Source organism: Mya arenaria, chromosome 14 (assembly GCF_026914265.1).
Source record: "Mya arenaria isolate MELC-2E11 chromosome 14, ASM2691426v1".
Classification (NCBI taxonomy): Eukaryota; Metazoa; Mollusca; class Bivalvia; order Myida; family Myidae; genus Mya; species Mya arenaria.
In genome coordinates this window covers 56376903-56390658 of record NC_069135.1, presented here as the reverse complement: position 1 = coordinate 56390658, position 13756 = coordinate 56376903, and the positions used below count along the sequence as shown (strand labels likewise).

General features: G+C 35.0%; 1 protein-coding gene across 1 annotated transcript in view; it reads right to left on the bottom strand.

The window, feature by feature from the left end:
- Positions 1-3976: 3976 nt before the first annotated feature.
- LOC128218530 (uncharacterized) overlaps positions 3977-13756 on the bottom strand; it is a 28239-nt gene continuing 18459 nt past the window's right edge. The window contains exons 2-5 of the mRNA XM_052926216.1: positions 13105-13196; positions 10986-11994; positions 10564-10680; positions 3977-5624 (exon numbers count right to left, since the gene is read on the bottom strand). Coding sequence (XP_052782176.1) covers positions 4774-5624; positions 10564-10680; positions 10986-11982 — 1965 coding nt within the window. The 5' untranslated portion in view covers positions 11983-11994; positions 13105-13196 and the 3' untranslated portion in view covers positions 3977-4773. The remainder of the gene's footprint in view (positions 5625-10563; positions 10681-10985; positions 11995-13104; positions 13197-13756) is intronic.

Sequence of the window (13756 nt, the reverse complement as noted above, 5' to 3'; positions counted from 1 at the left end):
AATGTAAATTTAAACAATTTATGCCAAATCCATTCTTGTAAATTGAAACGATTCATTCAGAATCCATTAATGTAAATGTAAAGTTTTTTTAACGATTTATTCAAAATCCATTAATGTAAATTAAAACCATTTATATTTGAATGATGCAGTGCAAATTATGATGAACGTACATACAACTTGTTTATTGGTTCGGGTCAGGCCATATTTGAACGAAGCAGTGAAAATTATTATGAACGTATATACAACTTGTTTATTGGTTCGGGTCAGGCCATATTTGAACGAAGCAGTGAAAATTATTATGAACGTATATACAACTTGTTTATTGGTTCGGGTCAGGCCATATTGATTCAATGTTTAGCATCCTGAGATAGGAAAGTTTTCAACTTTTAGAGTGAGACAAGCAATATTTTCCTCAATCTGCTTTTTTAAGCAAAGAAATTTGATATTCTCGAGGTTGATATCTTAAATAGCAAAAATATGTTTAAACATGATGTATTTCATTACCATGGCACTTTATTACATACATTTGATGTACATATTTTGTCATGGTTGAATTCTTCAATAATCGTTAGTGTGTATATTATACATACAGGATCACAACTTCATGTGGAAAATGTAAGTTTATCTGAACCTTAAAAGGTATAAGATAATTTTCATGAAATTTGCTATCAGGTAAAAAAAAATATTTTTAAATGAACCTCCAAATGTATATGATTACTTTCATTGGTGAAATCTGCTATCAGGGTCATTTTGTGTAAGATATGATCTGATTTTTCTTCGCACATTTATTTTTTCCTGCAAATTGGTAGATTTTTAAAATGGAGCTTGACGCTAAAAATTAAATCAGTTTTGCATGGTCATATGAGTGTCATGTATCTTTATTCTATGAAACAGATCTGCAGGCCCAAGTCTCTTGAAAAAATCTTTTAAGTCCCTTTTAACAGGATTAGGCTTTAATAACACACTTATTTTGTATAATCAAATTATGTTCTCATTTTGTTTCCAAAAAAAAGCAATTATCTTTATGATGGTCAATATAGTTTTGATTTTGTTTTTATTCAAGTATAATTTAAGTTATTTGGTTCTAAAAAATATACTTAAGCTGACCTGACTAATGATTTTTCGAGTAATTAGAGCCAGTTCTGTATATTATGCAGAATCATAGCAGTAATGTTATAAAACATATCATTGTGATATTCGTGAATTTGAATAAATGTAAATAGGAAAAATATTCAATTAAAATTTAACTCTTTAAATTGACTCATTTACATTTTTAAAGTGTCATACATCGAAACAAAACATCCGTGTGAAATATGAGCAAAACGCTTGCAGCATATTTATAAGTATCTTCTATGACCGAGAGTGTGAGATAGGTTCATCCCAACCCGAGCGTAGGGTGTGTTGCGGAAACAAGGTTTACCGAGTTTCCACAGAACACCCTGTGCGAGGGTTAGGATTATCCTATCTTACTCGAGCGGCTATGGTAGATGCTTTTTCTCCCACCTCAGAGAATCTTTGGGCAAGATACGAATTTCTAGCATGGTCAAATTTTTGGATCTACTTATCTGAGGTGGAAGAAAGAACATTATCACGAGCTCCAAAAATAGCTCTTTTCTTAACAGATATAAATTGCAATACAAACTTTTGACAAGAAATGTTTATAACGCTTTTGAGAATTTGGTTACAGTATTATTTTTGTTTTAATCTGTTAATGATTCCTTTTGAAAAACATAATACATGTAATATGTGTTTTAATGTTTTGCATTTATTTGTTACTGAGGCGATGGTTATATAATTTCTTAAAGCGTTTCCTAACTCAAGTCATTTTCCTAACTAAAGTCATTTTCCTAACTTAGGTCATTTTCCAAACTCAAGTCATTTTCCTAACTTAGGTCATTTTCCTAACTTAAGTCATTTTCCAAACTTAAGTCATTTTCCTAACTTAAGTCATTTTCCAAACTCAAGTCATTTTCCAAACTTAAGTCATTTTCCTAACTAAAGTCATTTTCCTAACTTAAGTCATTTTCCAAACTCAAGTCATTTTCCAAACTTAAGTCATTTTCCTAACTTAAGTCATTTTCCAAACTCAAGTCATTTTCCAAACTCAAGTCATTTTCCAAACTTAAGTCATTTCCTAAGTTTAATCATTTTCCTAACTTAGGTCATTATCCAAACTTAAGTCATTTTCCTAACTTTTGTCATTTTCCAAACTTAAATCATTTTCCAAACTTAAGTCATTTTCCTAACTAAGGTCATTTTCCAAACTTAAGTCAAACTTAAGTCATTTTCCAAACTCAAGTCTTTTCCAAACTTAAGTCATTTTCCTAAGTTAAATTATTTTCCTAACTTAAGTCATTTTCCAAACGTAAGTTATTATCCAAACTAAGTCATTTTCCTAACTTTTGTCATTTTCCAAACTTAAGTCATTATCCAAACTTAAGTCATTTTCCTAACTTAAGTCATTTTCCAAACTTAAGTCATTTTCCTAACTTAAGTCATTTTCCAAACTTAAGTCATTTTCCAAACTTAAGTCATTTTCCTAACTTAAGTCATTTTCCAAACTCAAGTCATTTTCCTAACTTAGGTCATTTTCCTAACTTAAGTCATTTTCCTAACTTAAGTCATTTTCCAAACTTAAGTCATTTTCCAAACTTAAGTCATTTTCCTAACTTAGGTCATTTTCCAAACTCAAGTCATTTTCCTAACTTAAGTCATTAGGTCATTTTCCTCACTTATGTACCTTCCTTATATGATAAAATACGTTAATATTGATAATATCTTAAATGCTTGATATTCACCCAATTTATCAAAATTACGCTTTTTGTATGTTAAAAATACATCTACTTTTCTTTTGATTTGACTATGAAACAAGGACACCGACCTAAGTTAAGAAATATCTTAATATGTTTGATGACTACTTCCCATGTTTTTTTGTATTAAATTGACTTGATTGTGAATACATACAAGATCATGGAAATAAAAGGAAATATCTGCCGACTTTAACTTTGTACATTTTTGGACATTTTAAACGCATTGTTGTTCATTGTGTTAAATGAAAGCCACACCATTTAAAACGCATTGTTGTTCACTGTGTTATAGGAAAGCCACACCATTTTAAACGCATTGTTGTTCACTGTGTTATAAGAAAGCCACAACATTTTAAACAACGGTTTTGTTCACTTTCAAATCTTAATATTATTCTCGAAGTTTCATGGACACGCCTGTTATCTGTAGACCTTCGGACAAAATTGGAGACAAATGTTCCATCTGCATACATAAGCTATTTCTGAGAGGCTTTCCAGGGGATTTGGGTCTGAACTCATGGGGAGTTATGTCTGTATCTAGGGGAGTTTGGTCTGAACTCCAGGGGATTTTGATATTAGATCAGGGAACTTTACCCAACAGAATAAAGCAGATATTTAATTTATGATATAAGACTAAACCCTACAATCTGAATGATATTTACTAACATTTATTTATGGTTTAATATGCATACAAGAAAACAATAAATGTCGTATTATAAAATAATAATCAAGTCAACGTATTGCATAAACATCCTCATTTAAATAAAATATATATAGAAAAGCCAGACATTGTGATTTAACAGCGCTATAAACTGACAAGTTTTTTTTCCAGGTATTTTCTCTTCAAAAGTATAATTTCATCATCTATTGTCATTATTGTATCATTTTCCACATCAATTAGTCTTCAATTAAGGTAGTGAGACCCTAATGGGCTTCATTTCAAACAATGCTTAATTAATAAGTTCTAATGTGTAACATGTCCTGGATTCAAATACAGAATATACAGAACAGAACAGAATATTTATTAGACTTAAGCATAACAAGCTTATCGTCATAATAACATATATACAAACAAAACACACACACACACACACACACACACACACACACACACACACACATATATATATATATATATATATATATATATATATATATATATATATATATATATATATATATATATATATATATGGCATGCAACAATTTTAACACATATCATATTATACGCTAAATTCATTTGATTTGATTGTTTCTGGAATATACATGTGAGAATGAATTAATATTATATGATATAATATTTAATTGAATATTACATAAAATATAGAAGAATTTACAGTGAATTAACAATTAAATTCAAACGTGAATTACTATAGAATCTATGCCCATCTGAGCTTTATTCATCAAAACACATGGGTGAGAAGACCAAGTTAAACAAAACTTGCATTTGCATGTTTTTAGATCGAACAAAACGTGCTATAAGTCGTAAGAATAGAGTACTATCGTTAAGTAATATCGTTATATTTCTTTTATTATTTCCATGTTTAAACGAAACGCTTTTAGTTTGAAGTGACACTCGTATTCGAAATCAATACATACACATGTATAACAAAGATAAATTTTGATTGATAAACTATTAGCTAGTTACTAAAAATGCATTTATAGAAATTATCAACTGATAACAATTGTTAACCGTTAAAATCGTATCTGAAAACGCACGACTATAAAATGACCGATGGGTCTTAGATCTGTCAGGATGACTGCATATTCTTCTGTGAACAGTAAGGCACATGCGTCGGCATAGCAGAGATAACCGTTTAACTATTATTTTAGTTGTTATCGGCAAAGTATTTAAATCATAAAACAATTGATACATAAATAACATTGGAAAACGTGTGCATTTTCCCAAAGACATAGGTATACCATATATTTACAATGACATAAAATCATGTAAAACTAAATGCAATTGTTACGCAACTTTGAAAACTTTCACGAAATTCCGTATGTTATAGTGCATGCAGGTGACAAACATCATCTTTCTCAGTGAACAGTAAGCCACACTGAGTGGCCTCTCTATCCCCTCTTCCTTCCCCAACAGTTGGGTTATCTTGCCGGTGAGCGTATCCAATAACAGGATGTTGTAACTGTCCCTCCCACACACGAGCAGCTGGTTGTCCCCCACGGCTGTTAGACCGCGTGGTGATCTCAGTATCGGGTCTCGGTACGACTGGAGCACCTCTAGTGAGATGTTCAGCTTGGTTATGGTGTGGGTGTGCAAGTCTGAGACATATATGACTGGAGGGGTCTGGCTGTCTCTGGTCACTGTCAGATACAAGAGTTCCTGAAACAAAGGTTTTCCACTGCTGTCTTTGTCCACACTCTTCTTCACCTTTCCCTTCATGTCCATCAACACAACCTTGCCTGGGTTGACAAAGGACACTATCAAGTTGTCATCACAGAAATCTATTCCGTGACATTCTCCATCTACTTTAACAAGATCCAGTAATGTGGCATTTCCCTGAGTAGATACGAACTGTATCATTTTCACCTTAGGCAGAGTTACAGCTGCCCTGTCCACAGGCAGGAGACACAGGTCCCACGGATGACCTGGAAGTTCCACCTGGGACACTATCTTGTTGGGAGTGGTGTCCACAAGCTTTACTGACCAATTGAAGTGGTCAGCCAGTAGGAGCCTGCCTCTAGACAGGAGGGCCATACTGGTCAGGAAGCATTCACAGGTGTCGGCTGCCTTCTTCACTGGAATGTCAGGCAGCTTGCTAAACTGGGATTGGCTTAGATCTGCTCGGCACTGGTTTAAGGCTGAAATATCGAAATAAAATTGTTCATGAACAACAATTTGAAATAGTGTTTATTTATATCCGCTTCGCTGGTATTTAACATTTAGCAAACGAAGATATGTTCATAGTAAACGCATGTATCTAAAGATGTGTTTACGACCTTGATGGAACGTGCATGTATGAAACAATATAAAAAAAATGGGCATGTACACAAAGAGATATTTGAAGCTTTAAAATACATCTTCTTGGATTTTTGCAAATCTATAATTAAATTGTATAACTATATATTTGAAACTTGGTTTTGGTGTTAAAAATGTTTTTCACTTAAATGTTATAAAATTATACTTAAAAGAATATAAAGATTAAGCCTCTATTTGGAACATGGATATGTATTTAATCACACTTTCTGAATGAAAGCAAAAGCCAATTACAGGCTATATGAGTATCAGTCAGAAATATATTATGTAACCATAGGGGGCAAAATAAGTCCGAGACGTATACAGTGTAACCAAAGGGGGCAGTATCTGGAAGAGGTATGCGGTGCAACCCTTGGGGCAATATCAATCAAAGAAGTATACGTTGTAGTAAAAGGAGACAGTTTCAATCAGAGAAGTACGTTGTAACCATAGGTGGCAGAATCAGTCAGGGAAGAATACGTTGTAACTATAGGGGGCAGTATCAGTCAGAGAAGTTAACATTGTAACCATTTATAGGGGAGTTATCAGTAAAAAAGTATATGTTGTATGCATAGAGGGCAGTATCCGAAAAAGGAGTATACGGTGTAACCATAGGTAGAAGTATCAGCCAGAGGAGTATACGGTGTAACCATTGGTAGCAGTATCAGCCAGAGAATTATACGGTGTAACCATAGGTAAACGCTGATTTGTTCATAATAATACATGTATATATACAATACTTAACAACCTCTGACTGAAACTGCCGCCTATGCTAGATATGATATATTCTAGCACACTGGATAGGCATTTCCGGTGAATTCAGCCGTGCTGGAAAACTCCATCTGGCATCCCCCCATGCCAGATGAATCACGCGCTGTGACGTAACAATTTCAATTTCTTTTATAATACACTTTATGTAATCATAATTATGATATTTAAATAGATGAGTTTCATTAACATGAACTTCACAAAAATATACTTTAAAAAACAAAACAAAATAACCCTTAAAAGACGTGATGTCGAAGGAACTAATTGACGTATGCAGTGAATACAAATTACTGCGCCTCATGAAGTCAGTTAACATGATCGCACGCGCTTTTTGGTGATAGGTACAAAAATGCGCTTTTTATGTATTTTCTTAACCAAAAAATATAATGCATGTATGCTAGAAAAAATATCTATCATGTGTGTCCGTTCCTGATAGAAAAATACGACCCTCGGGCACGCTGCGTAGCCGCGTAGCAACGCAGATGCCCTCGGGTCGTATTTTTCTATCTGCAACGGAAACACATGACATATATTATTAATACAGGGGCTTCTTATCATAATTTATATAAATATATAAAACAACCTCTGACTGAAATTGCCGCCTATGCTACATATGATATAATACAGGACCTTCTTACCATAATTTATATAAATATATTAAACAATCTCTGACTGATACTGTCGCCTATGACAGCAACAATATAACAGAGAGACCTTCTAATAGTAGATTTATATCTTAAACAATCTTTAACTAGTACTGCCGCCTATGATAGCAATGGTGTAACACAGAGACTTTCTAATAATTATATCAAGCAATCACTGACTGATACTCTCGCCTATGACAGCAACAATATAACAGAGAGACCTTCTAATAATATAAACATCTCAAACAATCTCTGACTGATTTTGTCTTCAATGATAGCAGCTATGTAACAAAGAAACCAAATATATCAAACAATTTCTGACTTAAAATATCGCCATTGATGTTACACAGAGATCTTCTGATAACGTAAATAAACAAGGCTTTTCTGCCAAATTTCGGAAATAGACTCTAGACATTTTGCGGAATAAAAAGTGTTGTTACGAAAAATGCCTGAACTTGGAACTTTTAAAGTTAAAAGAACAAGCTTTTCAGATTGGAACTTTTAAAGTTAAAAGAACAAGCTTTTCAGATTGGAACTTTTAAAGTTAAAAGAACAAGCTTTTCAGACTCTTGCGAATGAGGTAATTATTAAATATTAGTTTCTTCTCGCTGTCAAAAGACCTGACACGGTTGAAATATCAATCCATCGGGTGTAAATGTATATTGCAATAAATCATGACAGATAATATTCCATACTGATCCCTGAATGTGATGAAAATCAACGATTCAGAATTAAATTATCCACACAACTTATCATCACATAATTATCAGGATGTTAAATGAACAAGTTCAGGTAAAAGACTTTCATAATTTATTCATTTTTATTGCTTTTTTAGTTTGATTTGGATTTTTTTCTAAAGATTGAGAAAAATATTGTTAATTTTGCTTTGGGAATGGGTCCGATAGTCGGACCCGTTGGTACTATAGAAAAAAGCCTGATATATACCAAACAATCACAGACAAATACTGCCGCTTATGATGGCAACGATGTTTGTACCATCTTAAAATGTGTGATAATGTAAAATATTTCATTTGATGTTTCAAACAAACAAATTTTGTATTTACACCAAGACCTGCGCTAGTAACGAATCACCGTAGATAAATAATTAAATATTGAACAAAATCTAACAACCGATGACCCTGAAGAGATGTTTGGAATGATCAATTAAACTTCTTAATTTTTTTTATTTGTTCTTGTAGATGACCAGTCTATGCTTTGTAAAAATAGTAAGGCTGATTTGAAAATGATGTCATTTTGTTCTCATTTCCTATATTCACCTACCGTTTAAATCAATACATACACACAGATTCAGTTCTAAGTAAAATATAGTAATAATTTCGAGATGTTACTTTTAGAGTACATACACTGTAACACAAGAAATGCACACGCATACAGTAGTAAAAGCTACAGAAACAAGCTCAGTAGCAAAAAGTTTAAACATAAACCCGGTTTACTGGCACTGGGTTAACGCCAAAGACATAGAACATAAAATCACAAACAAGAAGTGATATTCATGTTTCGTCAGACGGCCGTATTGTAAAACTGAGTGAAACTAATCACCCTATCAAACTTCGGTATTAAAATGAAGGCGGGGCTCTTTAAGCGGCATATACTGCCCTTTGTTTTACTTATAATGGTGTAGTAAAATAAAAGTTATTAGTCGGCGCCCAGAAGGGCGCCGACTATATTTGATATTACTTTAGAAATATTCCAACTTAGGGACCAATTCATAAATTGCAGAACAATGCTTTCAATAGTTTCCACGTTGCATGATAAAATATGAAGTTTAGTTTGTTTTTATAAAACTTTACACTTTAATTGATCATGAAACCTTCAATTATAATAGCCCTGCTTATCGTTTTGATTTTAAATACCAACTCAATCATAACAACTCGGCCATCTCCGAGATAGATACAGGCCGAGGTGTTCCGATTGATATAGATGAAGGTTACATGGTACTATTAAAATATCCTTTATGTCTGTAAACCTCCTACGCAGTAATCTCCCTTGGTGACAGCAGAAATGTCGAGTTTTGAAATTTTTTACCTTGAGCTTATTTGTTTGTTTTGAAAATGCCATTCGAAAAAATGAACTCCAGATAATTCCCCTTTGATATATAATATTTTTATCCCCATTCTATATACTCATATGAGTGAAATGTGTTACATAAACTTGTACAAAATATAAAGCAAGGAATTCACAGAACATGCCGGTACAAATAAAAGGTGAGTTTCATGCTATTGAAATTTATGTATTAGACCATTGACTCTATTTAATCCGAAGAAACGTATGTATATTTTTATTATTATTCAGTTTTAACCGGAGGATTAGCTTGGGGAAAAAATAACCATAATGTCTTTCGAGCATATGTACACCCAACATAAAACAAAATATTTTCATTGAAATAATAACCATTTTTGGTTATCTGCATGCACGTTTTTCTTCTTATTTAATTGCGCCGACTTGATGCTATGCATCAACTTTTTTCTTGTCTTTGATTGTAGTCTTTATTTTAAGCCAAATGTTGCCTTCCGACGTATCATATATGACGTAATTTATCATGTGGTATGCACACACTGAATACGATATTAAGGATAAAAAAGCAATATAAGTTAGCCTTTTATTAATTATATTCCTGGCTAAATGTCACATGTTTTCATTATAAATGCAATTTTAATTACGCAATGTTTTGTTTAATGACGTCATTTCAACATTCTCACATTTCTTTCATTCGGAGCTCCTCGGCCTTTTTTCCCAAAAACAACCTCGGATGCATATCAATAGAAGTAGTTCGTATTTTCTTAATTAAATCATCAATTAAATTTAGTGATTCAGAGTTTTATCAATTATCTAAGTTTAAATTGATTGCCAGTGAAGTGTATTATTACAAACATAGTAAAGATTCCCATGAGTCTTAAGTCATTAACTGCTAAATTAAATTACTACGCGATCTACTTGCAGCAAACATTCCAATCTCTGAGTATGTGAACAGTCCATATATATCCGATGTTATTTTCGATGAAATGGCGGAGGAGTTCCGAATGCATTTTTGTAATGTGACGTCAGCAGAGTAGAATACAGCCATGTTGCACTGACAGAAGTAGAATACCGTAGAAATACCGTATTGTAATACCCACATAATATGGTTTATAGCATTAAAAAATATATGCCTAAAGTTTATTTGGATCGTTATTTATTTGCGCAATATTATTTGTCGTAGTTCTTAATTAGTTTGCTTTTGTTTAGTACTTTACAACATATCGTTTAACTCAGCGTCAACGTGCCTGGTTATCTTGAGTGACATCAAAAGGCTTTTGAAAACAGACTGTACTACATAGGGCAATGTCAAATTTGTGTGTGGCTGTACACAAACCTTTTGGTGATACGTCTTGCATGTATTTTTGTAGTTGCTGCATAGTCTCGAGTTGCCGTGGTTGCTGCTCCTTCTGTTGTTGTTGTTCTTGCTGCCCTGCAGCAGTAGTTGATTCGCCTGGAATTATGATTGGTACTGATAAAGAATATACACTTATTATTTTACCTAAACAATAAAGTATATATCATTCAAAATAGATGCCTTAAGTTTATTTGTATCTCAATTTTAGTTGCGAAATATTATTTGTCCAAAGTATTTCATTATGCCATTTTTGTAAAGCACTTGATGAACTTTACAACATGGTTTTTAACGTAATGTTAACGTGCCTGGTTAACTAAAGCGAGGTCGACAGGCTTTTGAAAACAGACTTATCAACTGCATTACTTAGGAAATGTCAAATTATTCATTGGTTGTACCCAAACCTTTTTGTGATACAACTTTCATCTGTTTTTGGTGTTGTTGCATCGTCTCCTGTTGCCGTTGTTCCTGCTTCGTTTGCTGTTGTCGGTCTTGCTGCCCTAACGCCGACGTTGATTCGTCCTCTTCCAACCGTCCTATTGCTTTTTCGGAAGCTACTAACTTCTCAGTTTCGGGGTCCCTGTGAAACTTGTATCGGGGAACTTCACTCCTCCTGCTCACATCTTCCAGGGCTGCCTGGAGACCTGCCAGCTCTTTTATAGCTCGTTTTCCTACTATTAATAGCTGGTTGCTATTGTCGTCCTGTGCTTGTAGCTCCGACTTTAGTTTCTCAATGGATGATTTCATGTTTGTGCATTTTGATTTCAGTTCATCTAGCAGTGTCTTAGATGTTCGTTTCTTCTGATCAATGTCTGCCAAGAGTTCGTGTTCCCTTTTATCCAGGTACTGGTTAATTTCAGTCCTAAATTTGCGAAGCTCATTGATATTGGTAAGGCTTTCTTCGTCAACTGATTTCATGATCACCTGTATGTTATGTGACAGTTTGCCAATGTCAGTGGCCGTCTGGACAAGTCCTGTTTTCAGGCTGTTGTATTCTGCACCCTCCTTATACCGTTTTGCAACTTGAGAAATCCTTTCAATATTGCATGAGCGATGAGCTTTTTCAGCCAAGCAGTCTCCACACAGAAGTGTCTCATGATTAAGACAGTAATATTTTATGAACTCTTGAGCATGATGCTGACATGTTTCTGTAAACTTTTCATCTTCACTCTCTTCGCGGAATGAGGAAGGCATACTGTCCTTGTCCTGGAGGGCGTGACTTTTGGTTATTTTCTGGTTCCGGTGGACTCGGGCACAGTTAGAACACAGGAACTCCTTACAGACGGGACAGAAGGCCTCAGGGAGGATTTTCTTTCCGTCCTCCGCGCATGGCTGGCAGTAGGTGAGGTCAGGCGCCGATCCAGATGCCATTTGTGCCTTTCGTCCGGGAACTGCATCCATCCTTCCGAGTGCCTTAAATGTTTATAAATATAAGGACCATGAATTTGTTAATACGGAAAAGAAATATTGATTCCATAATTTTCACCTCTCCATCTCTCTCTATCCCTCTCTCTCTCTCTCTCTATCCCCATCCCCTCTCCCCTCTGTTTTCTCTCTCTCCCTCGCTCTCTCCCTCTCTCTTTCTCTCCCCCCCCCCTCTCTCTCTCTCCCATCTCTTTCTCTCTCGCTCCCCATCTCATTTCATCCTATCACTCTCTACATCTTGTTCACTCTCTGAACCGCACACCCACCCCCTTTATCCCGTCTCTCTCTTTCTATTTATCTCTCTGTGTCCCTCTCCCTATTCCCTCTCGTTCTCTCCCTTTCTGTCTTTCTATGTATCTCTCTGTGTCCCTCTCCCTATTCCCTCGCTTTCTCTCCCTTTCTCTTTCTCTCTTATTCCCTCTCCTATCCCCCCTCTCTCACCCCCTCTGTACCGCCACCCCCCATTTCCCCCCTCTCTATTTCTATCTGTGCCTCTATTCCCATCCCCTCTCCGTCCCTCTCAGTTCCTCACCTCCTATTTCTTCTCTCTCTCTCTCTATTTATCTGTCTGTGCCCCTCTCCCCATTCTCTCTCTCCACCCCCCCCCCCCTCCTCTCTCTCTCTCTCAAATATAAAACATGTTTTAATTGTTATGCTTTATTATGTTCAACTTAATTGATTAAACCAAATAAGGCTCAGAGTTGTGTACCATTAAAACAGTTAAGCCTTTATAAAGGGATTTTTAGTTTATAGCTACGTGGCCACAATTATCCAAAAAGGGCTAATATATCGCTAATGTTTTTCATACGTTTACAGTTTCATAGCTGCATGGTCGATCTGTATTGATTTAAGTTTGGTAGGTCAAAGGTCGAGGTCAAATGTCATTTTGTAAGAATATACAAATATTGGTTGAATTGTTGGGTGGTCGTAAGATACGGTAGGCTATATATAGTTCTCCTCATTCACTTTATTACAAAGTATCTATATGTTTTTTGTTAAACAATAAACTTGAAGTGAATTTAACAGGGAAATCCAGTCACCGTTTTGTATAATTCTGATAAATACGATTGATTTACTACTGAGTATATATCTACTTACCTAATATGGAGAAAATTGTTTTCTGTTTTGACCAATTCCCGTTGTTTTGACAGATTTTGTTCGGTGGGGACTGGCTGCCAAATCAATTTTGTCTGAAAGACAGAACACAGTTGATTAATAGACCAGCCTTTTGAAATCGAAACTAACAACTTCCTGTTTCCCTATAATTTCATGATTGTGTTGAAAGGGAGCTAATCGCTTAAGCTAAGTAATGTTGTTCTTTGCTTTACTTCCCTTTTATAAATGACAGTTTAGCACATTCATGATGGCAGGTGCCATATACCTAGGACATTGTTTTACATATTTACCCGGTGACTGAAGTCATACACATAGATGATAGTTCCGGATATTGACCGAATGGCAGAGGCTCTATGTGTTTATGGAGACAAAGTGCGGGTGTGCGTACGTGTGTGTGTGGGGGGGGGGACAGGTCAAGCTTGTGTTCGTACGTGTGTGTTGGGAGAGGAGGTACGTGTGAGCGTGCGCGGAGATGGAGTGCGTATGCGCATGCGTGTTTGTGTGGAAATAGAATGCGTTGTGTGTGTGTGGAAATGGAGTGCATATGTGCGTATGTTTGTGTGTAGAGATTGGGTGCTTGTGCGCGTACGTTTTTGTATGTGAGTGTCGAAATGGAGTGCATGTGCGCCTACAT